Source organism: Ambystoma mexicanum, chromosome 2q, assembly GCF_040938575.1.
Source record: "Ambystoma mexicanum isolate Mex_15411 chromosome 2q, UKY_AmexF1_1, whole genome shotgun sequence".
NCBI lineage: Eukaryota > Metazoa > Chordata > Amphibia > Caudata > Ambystomatidae > Ambystoma > Ambystoma mexicanum.
The window spans coordinates 1,099,190,900-1,099,213,427 of record NC_090924.1 but is presented as its reverse complement, the minus strand read 5'-3'; the positions used below and the strand labels follow the sequence as shown (position 1 = coordinate 1,099,213,427).

At 46.4% G+C, this 22,528-nt stretch overlaps 1 protein-coding gene across 1 annotated transcript in view; it reads right to left on the bottom strand.

Annotated features, from left to right (window-relative positions):
* The window catches only part of HEPACAM2 (HEPACAM family member 2), a 624,068-nt gene that overhangs the window by 31,492 nt on the left and 570,048 nt on the right, over positions 1-22,528 (bottom strand). Inside the window, exon 9 of the mRNA XM_069648465.1 lies at positions 4,253-4,326. Coding sequence (XP_069504566.1) covers positions 4,253-4,326 — 74 coding nt within the window. The remainder of the gene's footprint in view (positions 1-4,252; positions 4,327-22,528) is intronic.

Genomic DNA, 22,528 nt, shown 5'->3' with positions numbered 1-22,528 from the left:
ACCTAATTTCACTTTCTTCTCACACACTCCCTACTCTCTTCTACTGCACCACTCACACACAAGCTCATACAGCCTCAGGTACCACTTCCTCTCACCAACCAATACCTCACCTTGCACAACACCTGAATAATCCTCCATATTCCTCTGCACCATCCTTCCTCCACCTGGTCTTTTGTCTACCTCTGTCTCATCTGATCTCACTGAAAAACCCACAAGTTCCTGCTTCCCTGGTCTTCTTTTATGCTCCCCAGTTTACCTCCCTTGTCTAACCTTCCCTGCTCATTTCCTGAGCCAATCTCTCCCTGCTCTTTCCTCCTCTGCGGTGGCACAATCAGCAAAATACATAAAAGGGGGTCTAAGGCCCACCCCTTTCTCGTGTGTAGGTCTACCTGGGTTTTTCAATGGTGGCCGTGCAGGCTCTTAAGCCCATTGGTTTGGCTGGGGAGCCATTCTATGGCTCTGTAAGTGGTGAGCGTAATTTCTATGGGCAGTGCAGAGCTTTCCGGATACCTGCTGATCTTTGTTGTGGTCTGTTATGCTGCACTGGGTAACAGATTGCATTCAGGACATTGCCGGCTTTGGTGCACTCTCTGTTGAGTTTTGGTTCAGCTAGTCTCTCGGCTTTCTCCCAATATGTATGCTAGGACAAGTAGGAAATACAGAAGGAAACTGGACAACATCATGCTAGATGGGTGTGGGGTGATTGACAGTGGTACTCTACATAGGCCAACTGCCACCTTCCCGCTCTGGGGTAGGACTGGCTCTGGCTTCCACAATGGTAGGCCTCCCACCCCAAGCTGAGAGGAGTTCCCATCCCCACTTGAGGGGACAGACTGGTCAGACTACTATCCCTGTCACAGTAGTCAAAAGGAGTGATGTAATGATACCTGCACAACCATCAGAACTCTATTAGTGAAACTATGACATGAAGGCCATACTGGAGTAACTTGACCAAATGAAGGATTAGTGAACGTACTGGTGGTCACAGATTGATACTGAGCTTGAAAGAGAAATAAGCAATTGTTATGTATGAAAGAGTGAGATGAATGACTAACAACTAGATCAGTACTCCTCATAAATGTGAAATTGCAAATTGAAGTTTAGATTCAAGTCGGAGTCGGCTTTGTAGGACCAATGTAAAATATCTTTGCTGATCGGAAGTATGGTACGGTTTTAGGAGATGATACATCAAAATGGACGGAGGTTAAATTCAGGAGAGAGATTATACCGAAGACAACGGTGAAAGAGACATCAAGGCGAGAAGGGAACCCCAAATATATAGTTACCGATAATGGAGTCCAGTTCACTTCAGACAAAAAGAGAGCCTTTCTTGAAAGAAATGATGCGCATCACAGGAAATCCATACCATACCACCCACAAGGTAACATGCAGGTTGAGAACAAATGGTTATATTAAAGGCATCATATAAGCTGCATTTTTCAGTGGACTGACTGTGAAGCAGAAGGTGTGGCAGCCAACAAAACTACTCCACACAGTATAACCAGAATATCTCCTTTCTTCATGATGCAAAAAAGACAAGAAAACACTTGACTATCACCTGCATGGGTAGGATCACAAAACAAGCAACCAAAAACCAATATGGAAGAAGTAGGAAACAAAGTACAAAAAATAATGATACAATGAAATCAGTAAGAATGCATGAGCTACAACAAGGAAGGTGGGTGAAAGTGAGATTACTCCTCAAGTAAAAAAGGCCAGGGTCTTGTTACAGTGAGCTAACACAAATACACAAGGTAAAGGAGAGGTATGTTCAAACCACTGATGGAAAAAGTAGAGAGTAAAGTTGTGGAAAACAAAAGGACAAGAAGGAAACTCACCACTCACTGCTCATTTGAAAGACTCTGGACCACACACATCCACGCTTGGGTGTTTTTGTGAGTGCCATTCAGAAAATAGAAGTAGTATCCTACTTAAGAAGATATGAAATGTGGAACTGGAACTGGAATTCAACCTATGTGCCAAATAGTTGCAAAATAGCAGACACAGGTTTTGAGACCTCAGCTAGCCGATCTTCAGGTTAGTCCGCTAGCCAATGGATAGCAGATGGGGAATCTTTCGCTAGGGTAAGGCATGCCCAATCACAGGACATGCTCCCATTGCTCACAATCATACCATTAGCCAACATCGCTCCCTCTTGCTTTTCTATAAAAGAGAATTATGGCAAAGGTAAGTGTGATAGTTAGATGTTGAACTTTGGAGGTGAAGGTGGGGGTTACAGCATGGCGGTGTGAATCAGAGTTGGAGAAGAGGAGAGGGCAGAAGTGGAGGAGAGCAGAAAGGAAGTTTATAAAAGGAGGCAATGGAGAGGAGGTGAAAAGGAGATAACAGAAAAAAAGGCTGAGAGGCGAAAGAGAAGGTGGAAAGAGAGAGAAAAGTTGGGAAGGGGGCAAGGAGAAAGAAGAAAAGGATAAAAGGGGAAACAGTGGAGGAGAGGATGGAGAGACAATCAAAGTAGGTGAAAAGTAGTCAGGGGAGAGAATAGAGATGATCAGGAGAGAGAGAAAATAATATGGGAAAAGGCAGAGGGAATAGGAAGCAATTGAGGAGGAGGACGAAGAGAATTTATCACATTACCAATAAGTGGTCTGGTGGAAAAGAAAGGACAAAGGACAGGAGTTCAAGTGAAATAGGGGAGTGAGCAGAGAGGGATTGGAAAGGACAAGAGAGGAGGGAGAGGCCTTCCCTAGAAAGTCACTCTTCAAGTGTATTGAACTATTTAGAGGCCTCAGGCTTCCAGCCAAGATGTGCCTGTTAGTGGAATCTACTTGTTACCTCCCAGAGGGGGAAAACAGAAATCTTCTAGGGGGGTACCATCTGTGAAATTTGCCGCCAATAACCCTGCCAGAATCCTGGTATACTACTTGGGGCTACCTGGTAGGAGAGACCAGGAAGACCAATGCTTACTCCCTACAGCATCAGCAGCAGGCAAGAAAGACACAACGAAGGTCAAGCAAATAAATACTTTCCATAAATGCCCTATATATTTCCAAAGACTGTGAGGAACTCCTTTCTGCCAAGTAGGTCGACCGGCCCGAGGGAAGAGCGGGAAGGACTATGGTCCACGGACCTAAACAAAGTTTGACCTAGCAGGGTTATCGTGGGAACCAGTCAAACCTTGATCTCTGTTTGTGCGGTACTCCAATAAACATTAAAGTTATACCTATAAATGGTATTGTCAACTGTTTATCCATCAGTCTTGACAGTTCAGCCACGATTGATCTTGTATATGTTGACACTTGCACCATAATTTAATTAATTCTTGGTGTACCATTTCTCAAATGTTGTACATAAAAACGACTTAAAAGTGTAATAGAAAAAAGGCATCAATAGCTGAAATAATGTTTGTAGGTGCATATTAATAGAATTTCACAAATAATCTTGAATACATTGTATTAACCATTTAGTCAATAAACATGATTTTGGAAAGACGAGTTGTGTGTTAAACTGATGTGTGAGTGGTGCTATGTGAGGAATACGTTCACTTAAATGTATTGTGAACTTCTAGGATGCTGGTCAGAATGGATACTAGTTCTAGAACCAGTTGTAATAGCAGGGTTGAATACTAGTTAGAATAGGAAAGACCAATGTTGCACAAGACCCAGGGCATTGATTGGTTTACAAAATATGTTTCTGACTTGTCATTATTGTTCACTGGTGGTTATCATCTGGACAATAATATTACAGTGAAAAGTTGTTTCTTTAACCAATCAATCTTTGTGCCGCGTAACAATTATGCTGTGAGATAAAATAGTTTAAAGATGTCTATGGTACAACAGCATTTCTGTCTGTAGTTGTTTATTTAAAATGCAGAGAAATTAAAATATACAGAATTCATCATAGTTAAGTTTAAATATTTTAATGTATGAAGGAACTGTATGTCTCATCAAATGTTCTTAGAGTTAGAAAATGTCCACAATTGAGTAGTATGCCTGTTATGAAGTTTGACTATATGATAAACATCCACATATGATTTTCATCTGTTATGGGGATTCCAAAACAAGTAGGGATTTTTAGGGTAGATATATAATTTATATTGATGTTAAATGTAACATTCTGGCATATGAACTAGCATTTATTTGAGTTATGGAAAAATACACTTGAACTCCATTTAATATTTAGTTAAAGTCAGAGTGATTATGTCTATTCACAATGAATAAGGGTAACACCATTTAATTATGATCTAATGGGCAAAAAGAGTTGTTATTCAACAAATCCATTTGCAGGTACTTACTCATGATTTCTAGAACTTGGCGGCTCAGGAACATGCTGAATAACTTCATAAACTGTGCTGGGTATATCCTGAGCCTGTGTCGGACCAGAAGTAGACACATTTAGGCACGTGATTAATATCAGTAACAAGATTTCATGAATTTAAGTTCAACAGGTATAACAAGTAGAACATCAGCCAAACTTACTGCAATTCAATACAAAAAAGTGACATTGCTTTGTCTCAAAGTTAGGTCTTCTGAGATTCTGCTCCTGTACCAAACTCTGAGAGCGCAGGCAAGGATATATGATGATTTTTAGTAAATTTAACAATATTATTACACGTATTTTATTGTCCTTGCTACCTCCCACACACCACCATCCAGACTAGATGTCTATCCCTTGGCTGCCTACAGCTGAATAATGAATACACTACAGCTGAACTGAGGCGGTGTAAATATCTGCCCCATTGAAATGAGTACAACATTGTGGGGCAGTTTCACAAAGAGGTCAGTTTGGGCATGCAACGTGTATTGTGCACAATTTGCACCTGCAACCAAATGCACATTGTGCGCTCATGGTGATTCAGAAAGAATGTCATAAGTGGCAGGTACAATTTGCATCAACTGCACTTTACATTTACAAAAGATAGTAAATTAACTAGCACAACATCCCTGAAGAAAGAGTTAACATGAGATGGAGAAAGAATAATTTCACCTGAAAGAGGTGTTAAAGTTTCGGTGGAAAAAACACTTTTAGGTTGGCCAGGTGAAATGTGCCCCTACTGATGTATCCACGTCCCAAATCTGACATATGTCCGGTTGAAAGATGGGCAAACAGCTAGAGAACCAAGGGTCTTGCTATTTCTTAGAGAGTCTGTAGATTCCTTCTGCATGTGTAGGTGTGCACTTCATTTGCATTGGATGTATATTTCAACTCCTCCAGACATTCCTTTTTTGCACATGCAAAATGGGCTTTGATGAGTGCAAATGCCTTTTTTTCACTTTTTGGGGGAATCTGACACAATTAACACTTTTTCAAACAGCAAGTCGATTTGCCAGGTTTCTTGTAGCATGCCACTAGGGATATGTACGCGTTCATCAAGACAGAAGCAATAAGTCCTGCCCACCAGCCACATCTGGCAACACATCTCATATGCTCACAGTAGAAAGTCACTTTGCATGCCAAACATGTTGGTTCAAACTGAACAACTGCAGTACTGAAAAAAGATACAGTAACATTTAAGGAATAAAGAGCACAAGACAAAGGACAATCTACAAAATAATATAATGATGAGAACAATACATATGCAACCCCTTTAGGCAAGAGCCCTAACGAAGTGAAACTAGAACATCAAGTGATGGTTCTGACATGTTATGATGAAGATTCCAAATTTCTGAGACCGGCCTCTGACCTTTTATGACAAAATAAACTTCAAAATGCTGGAAAAAGCCAACTCATCGCGTCTTATGTTTTGAAAGTGTAACAAGAAGAAGGAACTCAATTTACATTTAAGTATCACAGAATTTTAGAACTACTCATTACACCATGCGGATTTCTGCTTGTGCCATTGGGCCTCATTCCGAGTATGGCAGTAGGGGGTTAACGGCACCGGTAAGGATGCCAGTGCCATTAACTCCCTACCGCCACATTCCGAGGTCCCTTAGCGGGTCCCACCAGGAACGGCTGGTCTGACCAGCCGTTCTTAGTGGGACCCGTTAAGGGACCTTGGAGCTAATAACGGGCCCGCAATTTGCGGGTCCGTTATTAGCTTCTTCCCCATTCCCATTGAGCCCTATCGTGGCTCAAATGGGAATGGGAAATGGTTTTCTGAATGGGGATTTACCGGGTCCTCCAAGTTGGAATGACCCGGTAAGTCCCCATTCAGAGACACCGGACCCGGGTTTGGAGGCAGCCATGGTGCTAATAGCACCATGGCTACCTCCAAACTCGGAATGACCCCCATTGTCATTTGTCTTATCATTGAAAGGCTCATAGTTTATTAAAGGGATGGTCTAGTAAACATTTTTATTTAAAAAATAGATAGGCAACATAAAAAAAAATACTAGCATTCTCCGTTTTAAAACTTCCTATGTCAAATTTTGAGCTATTCAAGCTCAAAATTCGCAAAAGCAAGTACATGGGCGCATCCATTTTGTGAAATGGAGGCCCTCCTGTGCTGGCTTTTGCTTTTGCGGCACTAATGAAGGAAAAGCCAGCCACGGGGAGCAGCACGCAGCATTTAGCATTTCCCATTTGGGTCTCTCGGGCTCCCCACGGGGAGCCCGAGAGCCCCAAATGGAAAATCAGCCTCAGGTAGAAACACTATGCGGCATGTAAACATAACCGCGTGTGTTTCTGCCTGCTGTGGCTTTCACTTTGGGTCTCCGGTGCTCCCCTGGGAGCACCGGAGACCCAAAGTGATAGCCACAGCAGGCAGAAACACACGCGGTTGTGTTGGAAAACGCTGCGGTTTTTCTTTCCCAGTTTCTCAGGCTCCTCCGAGCCGGAGGAGCCTGAGAAACTTGGAAAGAAAAACCGCAGCGTTTTCCAACACAATAACGTTGTATTTATGTTTGCAGTCGCTTCAAAAGCGACCGCAAACATAAATACGTTTTTAAAGCTGCGGTTTTATTTCTAAGTTTTCCGGGTTCCTCCAGCCTGGAAAACTTAGAAAAAAAAACGCAGCTAGTGCTTATTTTTTAAAAACAAATAAATAGCACTTACCGAGATTCAGCTGCAGCTTTCCTGCTCTGGTCTCCGGTCCCCGTCCTCAGCCTACAGCACTAATGAAGGGAAAGCCACCCAGCGGTAGCCTTTGTTTACTACAGCTGGCTGGCTTTTCCTTCATTAGTGCCGCAAAAGCAAAAGCCAGCACAGGAGGGCCTCCATTTCACAAAATGGATGCACCCATGTGCTTGCTTTTGCGAATTTTGAGCTTGAATAGCTCAAAAGTTTACATAGGAAGTTTTAAAACGGAGAATGCTAGTATTTTTTTTTTATGTTGCCTATCTATTTTTTAATAAACATTTTTACTAGACCATCCCTTTAAGGACCTTAATATTAACAGCCAGGCCTTTGTGACCACAAGAAATCAAATGGATAGATCATGTTTTGCAGCGACCCTTGTTAGCAGGTTTAAATAAAGTGTTTTCAGCTGCTGTCTGACTGCAAGATGCTCATTCATTGAAATTATGTCATACACCAATGAGAAACCTAGAGAAGACCCTGCGAGTATGCTGCTTTCAGACATGTGTTTCTTAAAAGAGTTCATGGTCAATTCCATAAAGGGCCAAGATCTGATAGACTACAGTGCTTTGCGTCTGGTTAGCAGCTGATGTGGGAGAGTGCGACAGGGCCATAGAGGAGAGCTGAGTCATGGCTCAGTTAGTGTTGATGTGCAAATGGGTAGGCTAGCGGTGGCCATCTGTGGGGGGCTTGTGCATGTAGTGTACAGTGGTACATGATCTTAGAGGGGAATCAGTTAGTCGGGGGAAGGAGGGAGAGGACCTTACAAGGCAAAACAACCTGAAATACTGCAACATTTGCAGACCGGTCTCCATGCCACCTCTCTTTCTCTCTTTCTCTCTCTCTCTCACTCTCTCTTGCTCTCTATTTCTCTCGCTCTGTTCCTCTCTTTGTTTTAAATGGATACATTGTACCCCTTGAGGAACAAAACAAGCATCTGCAAGCTGGAAGATGAGGGAAAGGGGTGGTGTGGAAACTCAAACATTACCATAAACTGTTAAGGCTCGTGGGAGGCCAGATGGAAAGGTTCAGCGGAAGGGCAGCTTGACATTTCACGACCACAGTTACCTTTTCCACCTTCCTTAGTATGCTGCTTAGCAGCAGGGGCCAAGTCCTAAAAATGAAAGTGGGGGGACTCTTTAACATGCGTAGTGGGGTGTGACATCACCAGAAATGTGTATATCAAGGTGGCATATGCAAGTTTCATTCTACTGGCTTTCCATAACCATACACATTGCACAAGATGAATGGCATTTGCATTTCATAAAATCAACACCCACCAAAAACGAAGAGAGGATTTTTTCTTCTAATAGTGTTTGAAAATGTTAAAAGGTGTGCATGTTTTAAACTCCAAGAATTAATACCTGGAACAAATACCTGGAACATGCCGTCCCGAAATATGTAATTTCAACTTTAGTTGTATTGTATTTTTCATCAGGTTATATGGTGCAGTGGTGAAGTGCATGGCCTGCAAACCCAGTGACTGCTTTTTGAATCCCGAGGTCATCATAAATTAAAAAAAGACAGTCAAATGTTCTCATTTTACACACAACCTCTAAAATACCCAGGAGGACTGCATCCACACTCTGTCCACCCGCATGTACCCTAAACTTGAGCCCGTGTTAGCAGGCTGAGAGATGCCGTAAACCTCCCTCTAACATGCTCAGATGCCATGCTCAGTGGCCTGCTGGGACATTTGCCCATCGAGGGCGGGCAGGGCCAGTTGAGGCCATCCCTGGTCATTTCTCCCTTGCTGCTCATTTCGCCCAAGGGTCTACCCTGCTGTCTCCCACAAGCCCCAAACGCTTCTCACACAGTCCAAAATGGAATCTCCCATGCCAGCAACAGACACAACTCGCTAGGTCTTTGATTCAGCACCAAGCCTTTGGTATCAGAGGGATAGTGCAAACCTGCAGGGTATTCTTTACTATGATATGAGGAGCAGAAAAGATGGAAGGTAGAGTGTGGATTCTTCAAAAAAAGTGCAGCACCTTGCGCTATAATAGAGGACAGGAGTTGCAAGGGCTGCAGTATGGTGAAGAGCAATGTGTTGGCAATGACAAACAGGGGTTTTGGGGCTGGGGAATATGATGAACCTCTCAATTAAACTACAATCTCGAGTTTGCAGTCTCTCTGGTCCCTTACCAGCTAAGGGACTCAGGGAGATTTCCTTACTTAATCCACAACTTAATGCTGGGACCAGGGCAAAAAACAGCGTTGCTTATTCATTCAGATTTTAAGGGCTTTCCTTCCTGGGGTAGGATGGGCTGTCATGGATTAGCATATGCACAAGGTGTGAGCTATTCCCCACAGGATGTCTCCTGGAGCCAGGGAGGGTAGAGCCTGACACATTAACAGTTTGCATGTCGGAATAGATGAAGGAGAGAAGCTGTTGTTCTCTTGCATGTGCAACTTTTACTCAAGTTGGCAAATGTCTGAGAATGTGTACCGCACACTAGCTCCTAAACTGGGCAGCTTCTGTGTGTGCCTTTTGTGACCACAAAAGCAATGCACATTGGGCCTCATTATAAGTGCTGGTATTCATGGATACTGGCACTTTCCTGCACCGGCCAACTACGGGTTTGCCGGTGGGGCACCTGGATTACCTTCAGATGGGGGTAATCCAGATGCCCTAACAGCAAAAGAAGCCCTCATTACCGCCACTGGCTCTAATCCACTCATGGAGTCCTGTGGGACTCCATGAATGAGTATTTACACCGTAACTCGTAATTGGGTGGAAATGCCGCTGGACCGAGTGCCGGAAACGGTAACTACATTTACCAGTATCCTGCCCACTCTACTGCCAGGATACCGGCAAAGGTAGAATGAGGCCCATTGCCCTCACCTCAGTCTCATGCTGAACCAGCTGAGAAAAATGTAAACGGGGGATGTGCAAACCAAAAAAGAAGCTTGCAGGTCCCACAAAATTAAGCGAAATGGCACCTGAAGATTAGCCATGTGTCACACTTAGATAGATTTGCGTACATTAGCCAGACAACACATTAGATAGATCTGTGAATATTAGCCATGCATCACATTAGATAGAATTGTGAAGATTAGCCATGCGTCACGTTTAGATACATTTGTGAAGATTAACCATGTGTCACACTGAGATAGGGTAGCCATGCGTCACACTCAGACTGATTTGTGTATATTAGCCAGGCTCTACAGATAGATCTTTGAAGATCAGCCATGCATCAGATTTAGAAAGATTTGTGAAGATTAGCAATGCGTCATACTGAAATATGATTGTGAAGGTCCGCCATGCATCATTTTCATATAGAATTGTGAAGATTAGCCATGTGTCACATTAGATAGAATTGTGAAGACTAGTCAGGCGTATCACCAGATAGAATTGGGAAGATTAACCATGCCTCACATTTAGATAGATTTGTGCACATTAGCCAGGTGTCACACTTAAATAGATCTGTGGAGATTAGCCATGCATCACTTTAGATAGAATTGTGAACATTAGCCATGCGTCACATTAAATAGAATTGTGAAGACTAGCCATGCGTATCACTAGATAGATTTGTGAAGATTAGCAATGCGTCATACTGAGATAGAATTGTGAAGGTTCGCCATGCATCACTTTCAGATAGAATTGTGAAGATTAGCCATGCGTCGCATTTAGCGCACAACCACAACCTTAAATAGCAGCCAATCTACCAGACATTCACATAGAATAAACAACACAGGCATTGGGCCTTATGGATACAATAAGGCAGTGTCCACAATCAACCAATCTACAATCCAACACATACAGATGCCAGTTAATCCTGGATCTGGACCTGTCCTATCACTCTACCCTCACTAACCGACTCAGTCCACTTTCTTGCAGAGTCATGCGAGTGCCTGGAGTCCGTCTCTGTGGTGGTAGCGGTGTGCAGTATAAGTCAACATAACATAACATAAAATAAAATAAGATAACATCTGTGTGGAGAGGATCAGCCATTTTGTAAATGCCTGTGCTACTCTGTAACCTGGGTCTAGGGTTGTTCAATGCTGATTTAGTCTACCCTCCCCAGTGTTTAGACCTATATACACATACACATATGCAACACAAAGAAGAAGCTTGCAGGTCCCAGAAAATTGAGCAAACAGCATTTTTGTAGATAGAATCAGCCATTTTGTAAATGCCTAGGCTACTTTGTAAGCTGGGTCTAGGGTGGTAGAATGCTGACAGTAAGAGATATTTTTGTCTACCCGACCTGTGTGTACACACACACACACACCAAAGTGGCCTAAAACGTCCCTATGTAGTGTACCTTATGGTCTAACATCCATGGGCAGAAAGACAGTGCAAACTTTTTTATTTTTATTTTAATGTTCTTGTTTAAAGCAGGGACCTAGCTTGATGGCAGCAGAGCACTGTAAAAGCTTTGGGTAGCCAGCGTTTTGGTTGCCATCTTTTAACAGTGGCACAGTGCTGTGAGTTGTGTTTTGTGTCTTCATTAGGATTAGCCCATTGTCAGTTGCTGTTGAAAAAGCCACGTTTTGTGAGATTTGCAAAATTGGAGAATTGTGGGGGCATTTTGAGTCGATAGTGGGATTGAGTCCCAGCGGGTGGGTGCGTGACAAGAGAAGGATTGTTTGCTGGTTCTCTCTTTGCAGACTAGTTGTGAATCGCTCTGGTTGGTTGATTTGCTGCGCAAGGAGCATGTGCCAGCAGATATGTGGAGCTTAGCTGCCTGGTACACTGGTGTGCTATTCATGACTGCTTTGTAGATTTTACATGCAGTCTTGAACAGTATACTGGCCTGGACAGGAAGCCAATTTAGTTTGCGTAGGACGGGAGTGATTCAGTCAGATTTTCGCACACCCGTAATAAGACGTGCTGCAGCATGGTGGACTGCTTTTAGGGGAACCAATTGAATGGCGGGGAGCCCTGTCAGGAGGGCATCTCCCCCTTCGATGTGTGAGACCACCAGGGCCTTCAATACGGTCCGGAAGTCCTGTGGAGGGATGAAAGGTTTGATTTTGTGATGGGATTGATTTGGAGACATGCTGTTTGGACCTTCTTAGCTATGTTTTTTGGAAGGACAGGCTGCTATCAATGGTGAAGGAGTTTGCTGAATCCGAGAGTTGCAGATTAAATCTTTCTAGGTGCATATTATTGAACTATTGTTGGTCAAGTTGTTGTTTAACAGGCAAACCGATGATAATGAATTCACTTGAAGTGGAGGGGCGGTGAAAGTCCCCAATATAAAAGCAAGAGGTCTTGTTCAGGGGGATATCCCCATGTCTAAGAAATGGAGAAGTCCAAAAATGTGATTAAACCACTGTTTATTAAGAGATCTCCCAAACAGGGACAAACATGGACATCACAGGATTTTCAATGCTCTCTCAGCTGGTTACAGGTTTGTCATCATGTTTTAACAGGTTGTGAGATCAGAAGTGGTGCGCTATTCTACACAACCTAAGGCAGGCTAGTGTTGGTTAGTGGGTCAAACTACATATAGTGTATATATAGGGTTAGTTTTGTGATTGGTTATTTCATATCTGGTGGCTCCACCTGTGAGCACCTCCTAAATGATGCAACTAAAGGTATGTCAGGTTAATGCATTATAATTGGTTAGTGCAACAAAGTGTGAACTGGTACGGGAGGTGAATACGGATGGGTCAGTGAGGGTCTTCTCAGCCTTAGTACCTTGGACGGTTACCAGCCCAAGAGCAACAATTCAAGGTGATGAGAACAGCCCCAAAGGTGCTGTCTGTGCCAATAAGGCTACCATCTCTGATCCTCTAGGCCTTGAGTTTAGCACATTTAGCCTTAAACTTAGTATTATTTTGTATTGTCTGTCCTAAGCTGGATGGGAACGAAGGTTTCTGTCTGGCTCGAATTAATAGGCTTTGTCCTTCATTCTCAGATCATGTGTGTAGAGACCACTTGATTTTCCTGCAAAACATTTAAAAGGATTTTTAGCATTTATACATGCAGGTGTTATACATGCAGGTGTTATACCTTCTCTGTCCTCTAGGGACTCGTTCAAGTTACCTTTCGGTCAAGTTTAGTCTGATTTGGTGTGTCCTTCCAGCAACATTTGTGTCTGCCTTTGTCTGCACCTGCGAGTGCCAATGTGAAACTCCACCTCCCTTGATGGCCTTGTCTAAACTATGTGCACCGGCTACATGAACAGTCTGTACTGCATTTTCCTATGAAATCTGTGAGCCAGGCCAATCCCTGCATTCTCAAACCTTCTCAGTGCTTTCCATTCACTTCAATGTGGCTGTATCTTTCATTTTGATTTACATGGCTACTTATATTAGTTGCATTCAGCATCAAACAAGTTTCATGTCTTATTTTCGTGCGTCTTCGTTTCAGCATAGCAGAAGGGTATATGTCCTCTATCTAAGTGGGGCAAAGGCATGTATTTCGTGTCTAAGAGCAGTTTGACATAGGTGTCATAGTTCCATGCATGGATGCATATGTGCTTCATGTCTAACACATCTACGTCTTAGTTCTGGTCGTGACGTCATTGACTCTCTGCACAGTCACAGTCAGTATACTTGCTCTATCGTCTGCAAGTTTATCTCCTCTACAACGTCATCAGGGTAGAGTCTGTATGGCTGTCTAAGTGAATTGAGTTTCTCGCATCTGCTGTACAGTGGTGATGGGAAGGAAGGGTCCAGGAACGAGGTACACCTTTAATTTCTGTAGTGTCCTGATGAGGGAGGGGCCAGAGTGATGAGGGTGACATTCATCTGCCCCTCTTCAATACCCCCTCTAGTTGAGACCTTGACCACACTGCCGCAAGGTGCTCCCTAATGACGTATGGCTTTGGGGTCCAAACTTTCGCCACCTCCCTCAAGCCGCCACGGTACTTCACATGTTCGTCCACACCCCAGGTCATATAGCAGCAATCTCCATCTGGTTTGCACCACACCCATCGTCCCACATAGTTGTGGGGATCTGGGGGATAAAATAATGCCATGCCTGGAGGAAAAGGGGATTCTGCTTCAGGTGTGACTGAAGCACTTCAAGAATTTGTGTTTGTCTATTTTTGTTTCCACAAGTAGTCATATTTTTATTCCAGTTGTTTTCTTGGTAGATATCTTGCTCTGTGCTATAGTCACTCTGATGACACAAAATGTGAATAGTATTAGTACTAGGGCTACCATTAGTACTTTCAGTCCGTTGACGGAACCCAGGAAAAGATATACACTAGACCAGGGGTCTCCAACCTTTACATTGGCGTGAGCTACTTTCAGTGGAGGACAAACAGTGGAGAGCTACTTGCGGGCGATCAGGGGTGGGGGATGTTCATAAACATTGGAACTTGTACACATTTTTTTTTAGCGGTTCATGTTCTCTTTATAAATGGAGGGAATAACATATGCCTTCAGGATTATGTTAATAAAGTTCAATCCCTGGTCATTTCCAAAGTGTTGCAGGCTAAATCAGTGCCCGTGTGCAAGACAGTCACATGGACACCGTTTCAGCTTGACACACTTAGGAAACGAGCAGATAGTCACTTGTTCAGGCTATGGCACAGCCGCGCTATAGCCAAATATTCCAAGTGCAGTAATTTTCATTTGCAATTGCGGGCCACTTTTTCTTTGGTGCATGTGTCGATTTTGGGCCTGATTCATGGAATATTTGCTCAGTTGAAAGTGAATTTGCACCGCTGACAAGTGACTTTGCACTGCCAACACAAACCCTGATTCATGGAACTGCAGAGATTGTATTTTTGCAGCGCAAAGTCAGGGCAAAGTTATTTTGTACTGCAAAAAAGATTATGCGCCGACTTTGCCCGGACTTGCACTGCAAAAATATATTTTGCCCAGTGGCAAGAATCATGGTTTACAGTACAAAGTCACTTTTCAGCAGCGCAAATTCACATTGAAACTTGTGCCCTGCTGGTGGGAGACTTCAAATGGTGGGAGACTTCAAAGTGCAGCCACCGCTCATGTCAGCAAAGAGACACAGATGAGTGATAAGAAAGGCAGGTAAAATATGCTTTCTGGAATCTTGAAATGAAATAACAGGTTGACAGCGCTGAGTAGCATCAAAGTGGAATTTCATAAATACGTGAATAATGCCATGCTATGCGCCTGTTACATAGTATTACGCCATCAGAGGCGGAGAGCTGCGAGGAGGTGCAGTCTGGCAGTGAACTCTGGATCTTTTTTCTACCTGCCTGAGTCTGTTTTTGCCTTTCATTGAGGCACAGGGTTTAAAAACCCATTTTGGCCGCGGAGCGGCCGCGGAGAGCTGCGAGGAGGTGCAGTCTGGCAGTGAACTCTGGATCTTTTTTCTACCTGCCTGAGTCTGTTTTTGCCTTTCATTGAGGCACAGGGTTTAAAAACCCATTTTGGCCACGGAGCGGCCGCGGAGAGCTGCGAGGAGGTGCAGTCTGGCAGTCCGGCTGCTGGCTGTCTGTCTCCCCCGTTCGCTCCCTGCAAAGGAAACCTAAGTCCAAAATCTAAGGCACTAAAGAAATTATCAGAACAGCCCTACGACCTCCCTCCTAGTATTGAAATTTGAACAACTATGGAGGATTCCTCCCCGATAGAAAAGACGGAGCTTGGGCAAACAGTGCATGAAGAAGCCGGCCGCGTGTTGAGAAGTGGCTTTCTCACATCAAAAACACAAGAGGAACTGCTCGAGCGCACCAAACCAGAACCCAAACATAAAATGAAGAAAAAACAGCAATCAGAGACGCTTGCTCTCTCCCCCCCGATCCCCTCCCTCAGATCGCCCCATCGGCTGCAGCACGACCTACCTTGGAGAGGAGCCGGGTCACCGCCGGCGGGATATGCTGGGGGGGGAGGGCGACTGCCCGTGGCTGCGGTCGTGCCGCCGGAGTCAGAGCCAGAGGGTGGGGGGATGCCGAGCCCAGTGGGGGAGTGCGAGGCGGCTCGGCTGTCTGTTATGAGGATGAACGTCGGGGCCGTTGAGCCCCCCAATGTGGAGGCACCGGCGCCGGGTGTTGGAAGGAGTGAGGAGGGACGTGTCCCAGTGAGCCTGCGGCAGGTTTCGGAGTTCCGGGAAGAGGGGAGAGGCGAGCCCGAGCAGGAGAGCGGCCGCTCGACGCCCTCTGGTGGCCGTCTGGATCCATTACATGGCGAACTTTATACAGAAGCAGCTCCCAGGACCAACCTAACTACAGATAAAGGACTGAAGGCTTTTTTCGAGACAATAAAGAAAAAACACACTAGTCTGGATAAAAATGATTGTTGTAGAGAATTAAAAATTGAAAATGAGGTCCATCCAATGATTTTAAGAGCTGATCTACCAAGCCCTGAACTAGATTAGACCGGATACGGAGACCAAAACTGCCCAAACACAACTATATCATACCTGGAGGATCCTGAAGTAGAGGAAACTGATGACCTGAATATCTTGAGAGAACATCATTGGGCCAAGTCCAATACCTACTCAACTACAGAAGTACACGACGGATTCAACATTATACCTACTCTGACTCATCCCCCTACTTGTGAAAAAGAGGAGGAGTCAAAGTCTAAAACCCAAATCTCTAAATTAAATGAAATTGGCATAAACCAAAACACTCAAAGTCTAGAGGAAAAAAAATTAAAGCCAACTGGCCCATCAACACCCCACATCAGATTACCTAAAAAGACTCAGACGAAAAAGTTAACTAACACAATAACTCCGTCAAATAACCCGATTGGAAGATTTTTTGAAAAATTGGGAAAGATTCCGCCGGTAAACCGGTTTGAACTATCGGATTTGGAAATCTTGGAAGGAATTCCTCCATCCCCTCGAAAAATCGCACTGAAACAACCGGCTTTAGCGCCATGCCTGGGAAGCCTTAACCATTCACCACAAGCACGCTGGCATTATAACCCACTCACGCCCCAACAAAAAACCGTCCTACCCACCGCCAACACAGATTCAAGACCCTCGGAGCGAAATTTGAAAAACAACGTGGAAAAGAGAGAAAAAAAGCGTCACTGGACATCCAGCTATAACCACGCACAGGGACGAAAAACAATTAGATCTTGGCTTACAACCAGCTATGACTGAGGGGAGAAACCACGATGAAATCCAAACGGCAGACCTCCCTATGAGCGAAACACCATTGTTCCCATCTCTAGATATAGAAGACAAATTGGGTAAAGCTGAATCATCAAATAAACCTTTGACGCCGAAAAAAAAAGAAACGGAATCTAATTCAATGACGGACCAACTAGATTACCAGAGAAAACGTGAAGAAATTAAATTGATGGAGGCACTACTAAACTATAAAAATATGTTAAAAATCAGAGAAACTTCTCTTGATGGGAATCTGAGCCCAAAACAAAGACAGGATGCGGATCAAGGAGAAGGTTCACGTCCACCACTCTCTACTCCATACAAAGCTAAGACAGAAAGCGAAATCCACAAAAAAAAGACATCGGGCCTCATTACACGGTAGGCGCTAAAAAATGTGATTTACCGTCATGGCGCTATTAGCGTGTCCGCCATCGTAGGAGACCGCTAATAGCGTTCCATTACGAGTTAGCGGACACGCGCATAGGGCCATGACGGTAAATGACCCCACCGCCATGGCGGAAAAGCACCTTACCGGCTCCGACCAAAGTGCTGATAGCACCTCCGCCCTCATGCTGCACGCTATTAGCGGCCACCGCTGTTAGCGGTCACTGCTATTAGCGGTCACTGCTATTAGCGGTCACCGTAAAACACCGGAACCGGAAATAGCGTCATCGCACCGGAACGGGAAAGAGCCCGGCGGCCATCTTTAAAAACACAATCCATTGCCATCCCCTGCACTCAGGACCTGCAGCAACACCACGACTGGCAAAACCACATCCCAGAAGAACAAACAATGCCCAAGGCCCTAAAGAAAGCTGATGCGCGCCAGCGCAAAGAACGCTTCTCAAACGAGGAATTGAAAATGCTGGCAGACACCCTGGCTGCAAATGCAGACGTAGTGTTCGCTAGCGACATGCGGCGCCCGGCACTCCTGAGAAAAAAGGAAATCTGGGCTGAGGTGGCGCAGAAAGTCAGTGCGGTGGGCTCCACCCCCCGCACCGTAAAGGACGTGCGCAAGCGGTGGGATGATCTGCGCCTCCGTGTACGCAGCATTTTATCGGCCAACAGGAATCTGGCCATGGGCACAGGAGGCGGAGGTGGATCCCCGATGAAGATGCAGGAGTGGGAGGAGACATGTGCCAGCACCATTGGCATAGAATCCATCGAGGGAGTGGGCCGAATGGAGTGTGGTGTGGCAACAACGTCAGACGGAGGTGAGTGACCACGCAAGACACAGCAATGCCAAGCATGAGTCCCTCCCCCAAATGTGAATTGGGAATCAGCTAATGGATGGGGTCATCACACACACATGTACACAACCCTGCATATATGCCCTGCACATCCCCACACAACCACATGCATGCAGCACCTCACACACGTGTCACCCTGACACATGTCCGGATGACCCACCCATCTGGCCAACAACCTGCAGGCCCAAAGTAGATGTCCAAATCCAAAGAACTGCAGCAACAACAACATATGCATGATGCACGTTGACCCATCACTGATGTTATCCCTGTCTTGCTCCCCCACAGGGTCACAATCTGACAGTGAGGAGCTGGACTCTGCAACGCAGCCCCCACCACCCAAAAAGCAGGCCAAGGGAAAGGATGCAGGCACCAGGCCCAGTACATCGAGGGGCACTGAGATATCTGGAGTGGCCCAGCGTTCAAAAGCCACCCACGCAACGACCACACCAAGGGTCGAAATGCCATCCGACACTGTGGCAGCACCCCCACCACCCACCCCCACCACTCAGGAGCCAGTGCCAGAAGGCACGCCGTCCGCAGCCAATAGCTCCGTTGGGGAAGCAGCAGCCACGGCACCTATGAGTGATGTGGACGACCCATGTCCGACACCGGAAGGGCAGCGTACACCCAGCCCGCAGCTGTCCCCACTCCACAGCCCATGCAACACATCCATTGGCAGCATCCATGAGGTGCATGCCGGAGATGCAATGGATGGGTCATTCAGTCCCGTGGCGAGCTCACCTGATGTCGGCCACATGCAGCAAGCTGCGCCGAGGAGTAACAGGGGCAGGGCCGCAGACGACACCATGAGCCTGATACGCCAGCGCCAGGAGGAGCTCAATGCCCTGGTTGCCCGGCAAGTGAGCGAGGCTGCCTCGACCAGGGAGGAGATCCGGGTGTTGTCAAGGGACATGAAAGCTGCCATGGACAGCAACACGACGCGCCTATGTGACGAGATGGCCGCTGTGAGGCAGGTCCTAACGCGCATTGCTGAGGCGATGGAGAGCATGCGTCACTCACAGGGAGCAGATCAACCAGCCACGCCCTCGTCTACTAGCTCCGACCAGACAACCATCCTGCGCAGGTCCAGCCGGTCCTTGCGGCGGTCAGACTCACAACCCCCCAATGGTGGTAGTGGAGGAGGGAAGTAGGGCCAGCCTGTCCCTGTTGACACTTGGGAACTAATGCAGCACTGATGTGCACACCATGTTCGGTGGAGTTGTGGGGGGAGGGGGGTGAGGGTGTTCGGTGGAGTTGTGGGGGGAGGGGGGTGAGGGTGTTCGGCGGAGTTGTGGGGGGAGGGGGGTGAGGGTGTTCGGTGGAGTTGTGGGGGGAGGGGGGTGAGGGTGTTCGGCGGAGTTGTGGGGGGAGGGGGGTGAGGGTTGTTGGGGTGGAGGGTACATGCACGTTTGAATGTCATAATGCTCAATACACACGTAATGGCATGGATAATCACATGACTGGACATTGATAATTGTGTATGTGTGCCTTATTGTTGAAGGGTGCACTGTGATTATGTCCTCCATACACCCCGTGCCCTGAGCTGAACACCAATTGCACCCTCCTAATCCATGTGCATCAGAAACAATGGTCTATCAGGTGCTGCCGCACAGCACGTCCCTCATGGGCATCGCCACCTGCATGACCTGCAGCCCCCTCTCCTCCATCCTCATCCCCGTCATCATCCTCAGACGGTGGTCGCAGTTCTATGTCAGGGGGCATTGGCACATTCCGTCTGATACAAATATTGTGAAGCATGACACATGCCATGGTGATCTTGGCCACCTTCTCATGCCCGTACAGGAGTGCCCCGCCCGACCTGCTGAGGCACCGGAAGCGTTCCTTCAATAGGCCGAATGTCTGCTCGATCACCACGCGGGTACGGGTGTGTGCATGATTGTAGTCCTCTTCGTGCCTGTTCTGTGGGTTCCGCACAGGGGTAAGGAGCCACCTCTTCAGGGGATAACCTGCATCACCTGCATGGGTGCAACAATGGGTATGTGTAAGTGTCTACATAATGTGGAGCGTGCACATATCACACAAACAAACATTGCATATTCAACGACATCCACTGATCCAAGCACGCATGGCAATCAGGGTAACTGCAATGTGGGAAAGTGAGGTGGTCCTTGCAAGTGGACATGCACCATGCATGCATACAGCAGGGATTGCCATGTCCCGCCAGAGTTTAAGTGATTTGTGTTTCCTGGCCCTGGCAACGTTAGTGCCACACTGCTAGTACACTGCCATTCCTTAGTTGATGTCCCCATACTGTTTGATGGCAATTCTGTGGTGGGGTACGGGTGTGCCTCACCACAATGGCTACAGGGGATCCATTTGTATGCACTCATGTGCGCGGACCATTTCTGATGTTGTTCAGCGTACATTTCAGTTGTGATTTTGATATGCATGTTGCTGATTTGTGTAATGGGGGAATGGTGTGTTGTGCGGTGTGCATGTTGTTTGGAATGGCCTGTTTGGCGTAATGGATTGATATGTTTGCCGTGGCACTCACTTCTGGCATGTGGTTTTGTCTCTGGTCCATTGTGGACTGCCTCACTGTACAGTGATGCAAATATGTATGTCGATTCTTCTCATGACACAAGTTCACGCCCAGTTGGAGTATGCATCTCCCCCCCCCCCATTCACGCCCAGTTGGAGTATGCATCTCCCCCCCCCCCCATTCACGCCCAGTTGGAGTATGCATCTCCCCCCCCCCCCCATTCACGGCCAGTTGGAGTATGCATCCCCCCCCCCATTCACGGCCAGTTGGAGTATGCATCCCCCCCCATTCACGCCCAGTTGGAGTATGCATCTCCCCCCCCACTCACAATCCACATCACACTGACATGTGGTCGGCCTGCTACTCACCAAGTAGCCACGAACGTTGTCCAGCATGTCGCTCCATGTATCGTGGTATTGTCGAGTTCCGCAGGACCATTGCATCATGGGTTGAACCGGGATATCGGGCACAGCAATGTGTGATGATCTTATTGGAGTCACATACCATTTGGACGTTGATGGAGTGGTATTGCTTTCTGTTACGGTACACTACCTCATTGGCATGTGGGACCAGCAGTTCTACATGGGTACAGTCGATGGCCCCGATGCAACTTGGGATGCCTGCCAGTGAATGGAAGCCAACTTTGGTGTTGGAGATCTCCTGGCCAGTCCGTGGCATGTATATGTGTTGACTTGTGTGCTGCAGGAGGGCATCAAGCACCTGGTTCAGTGTGCGTGAGAATACTGGTTGTGATATGCCATGCATCTGACCTACCGTATGCTGGTAGGTGCCTGTGGCCAAGAAGTGGAGCACTGTTACTACCTTCAGTAGAGGGGGGATGGCAGTACGGATGTCAATGAGACTCACAATGTCGTTGTATATCATGTCTACTATGGTGGTGATGGTATCCCAGTCCAGACGGTACAGGGTGTGTATCTGCTCAGGGGTTAGGTTGACTGGACTGGCTCTGATCCTGGGAATTGGTGGCTGCCTCTGTGGTATCACTAGGTGCACTGGTGGTGCTTGCTGCGCCTGTCTTGCCCTCCTCCTCCTCCTCCTGCGTCTCCTCTGTGCTGCCTGTTGTTGTAGCTGCTGCACAGCAATCATGTCCTCTAGCCCATGTAATGCTGCTAGTATTGCATCCATCTTGGTGTGGGAATGGGTGTGGGGAGGGGTGTGGTGTGCTCTTATGTGCTGCCAGTCTCCATTGCCTCCACCTGTGCTGATTTTGTCCACCTGTGGCAGGTGGGAACTCTGCTGTGCTCTTTTAACGTGTGGTTCGCGATGCCGGTATTAGCGCCTTGCCGGTAAGGGTTCTTTGGGTCTACTACATGCCGTTATTGCCATGTACGCATGGCTCGTGATGCCGTGATATTAGCGGTATACCGCTATTTCCGGTCTGAGGGGCCGCGCGCTCACGGACTTGCCGCTAATAGTGCCACCGTACTTTGCGGTGCCGCTAATAGCGGTATGTCCGGGTCGTGATTGGGGAGGGGATTTACCGATACCGGTAATCCCTTACCGGTAACGGTATGTCCCTACCGCCTACCGTGTAATGAGGCCCATCAACTTTCCCACCAAAAATACTGACATACTACCAATCATGTCAGCCGTGACCATTGCACTTGCACCATTTGGAAAGCTATATGAAACCATTAATGAAACGTTAAAGGATCATACCTCAATAATAGCTGCATGCAATTCAAAGCTAACCCATCTCGAAGGCAATATAATAGCCTTAGAAGCTTGGAAAGCAAGTACAAATGATCAAAGCTCCATGACAGACAACCCCGAGGT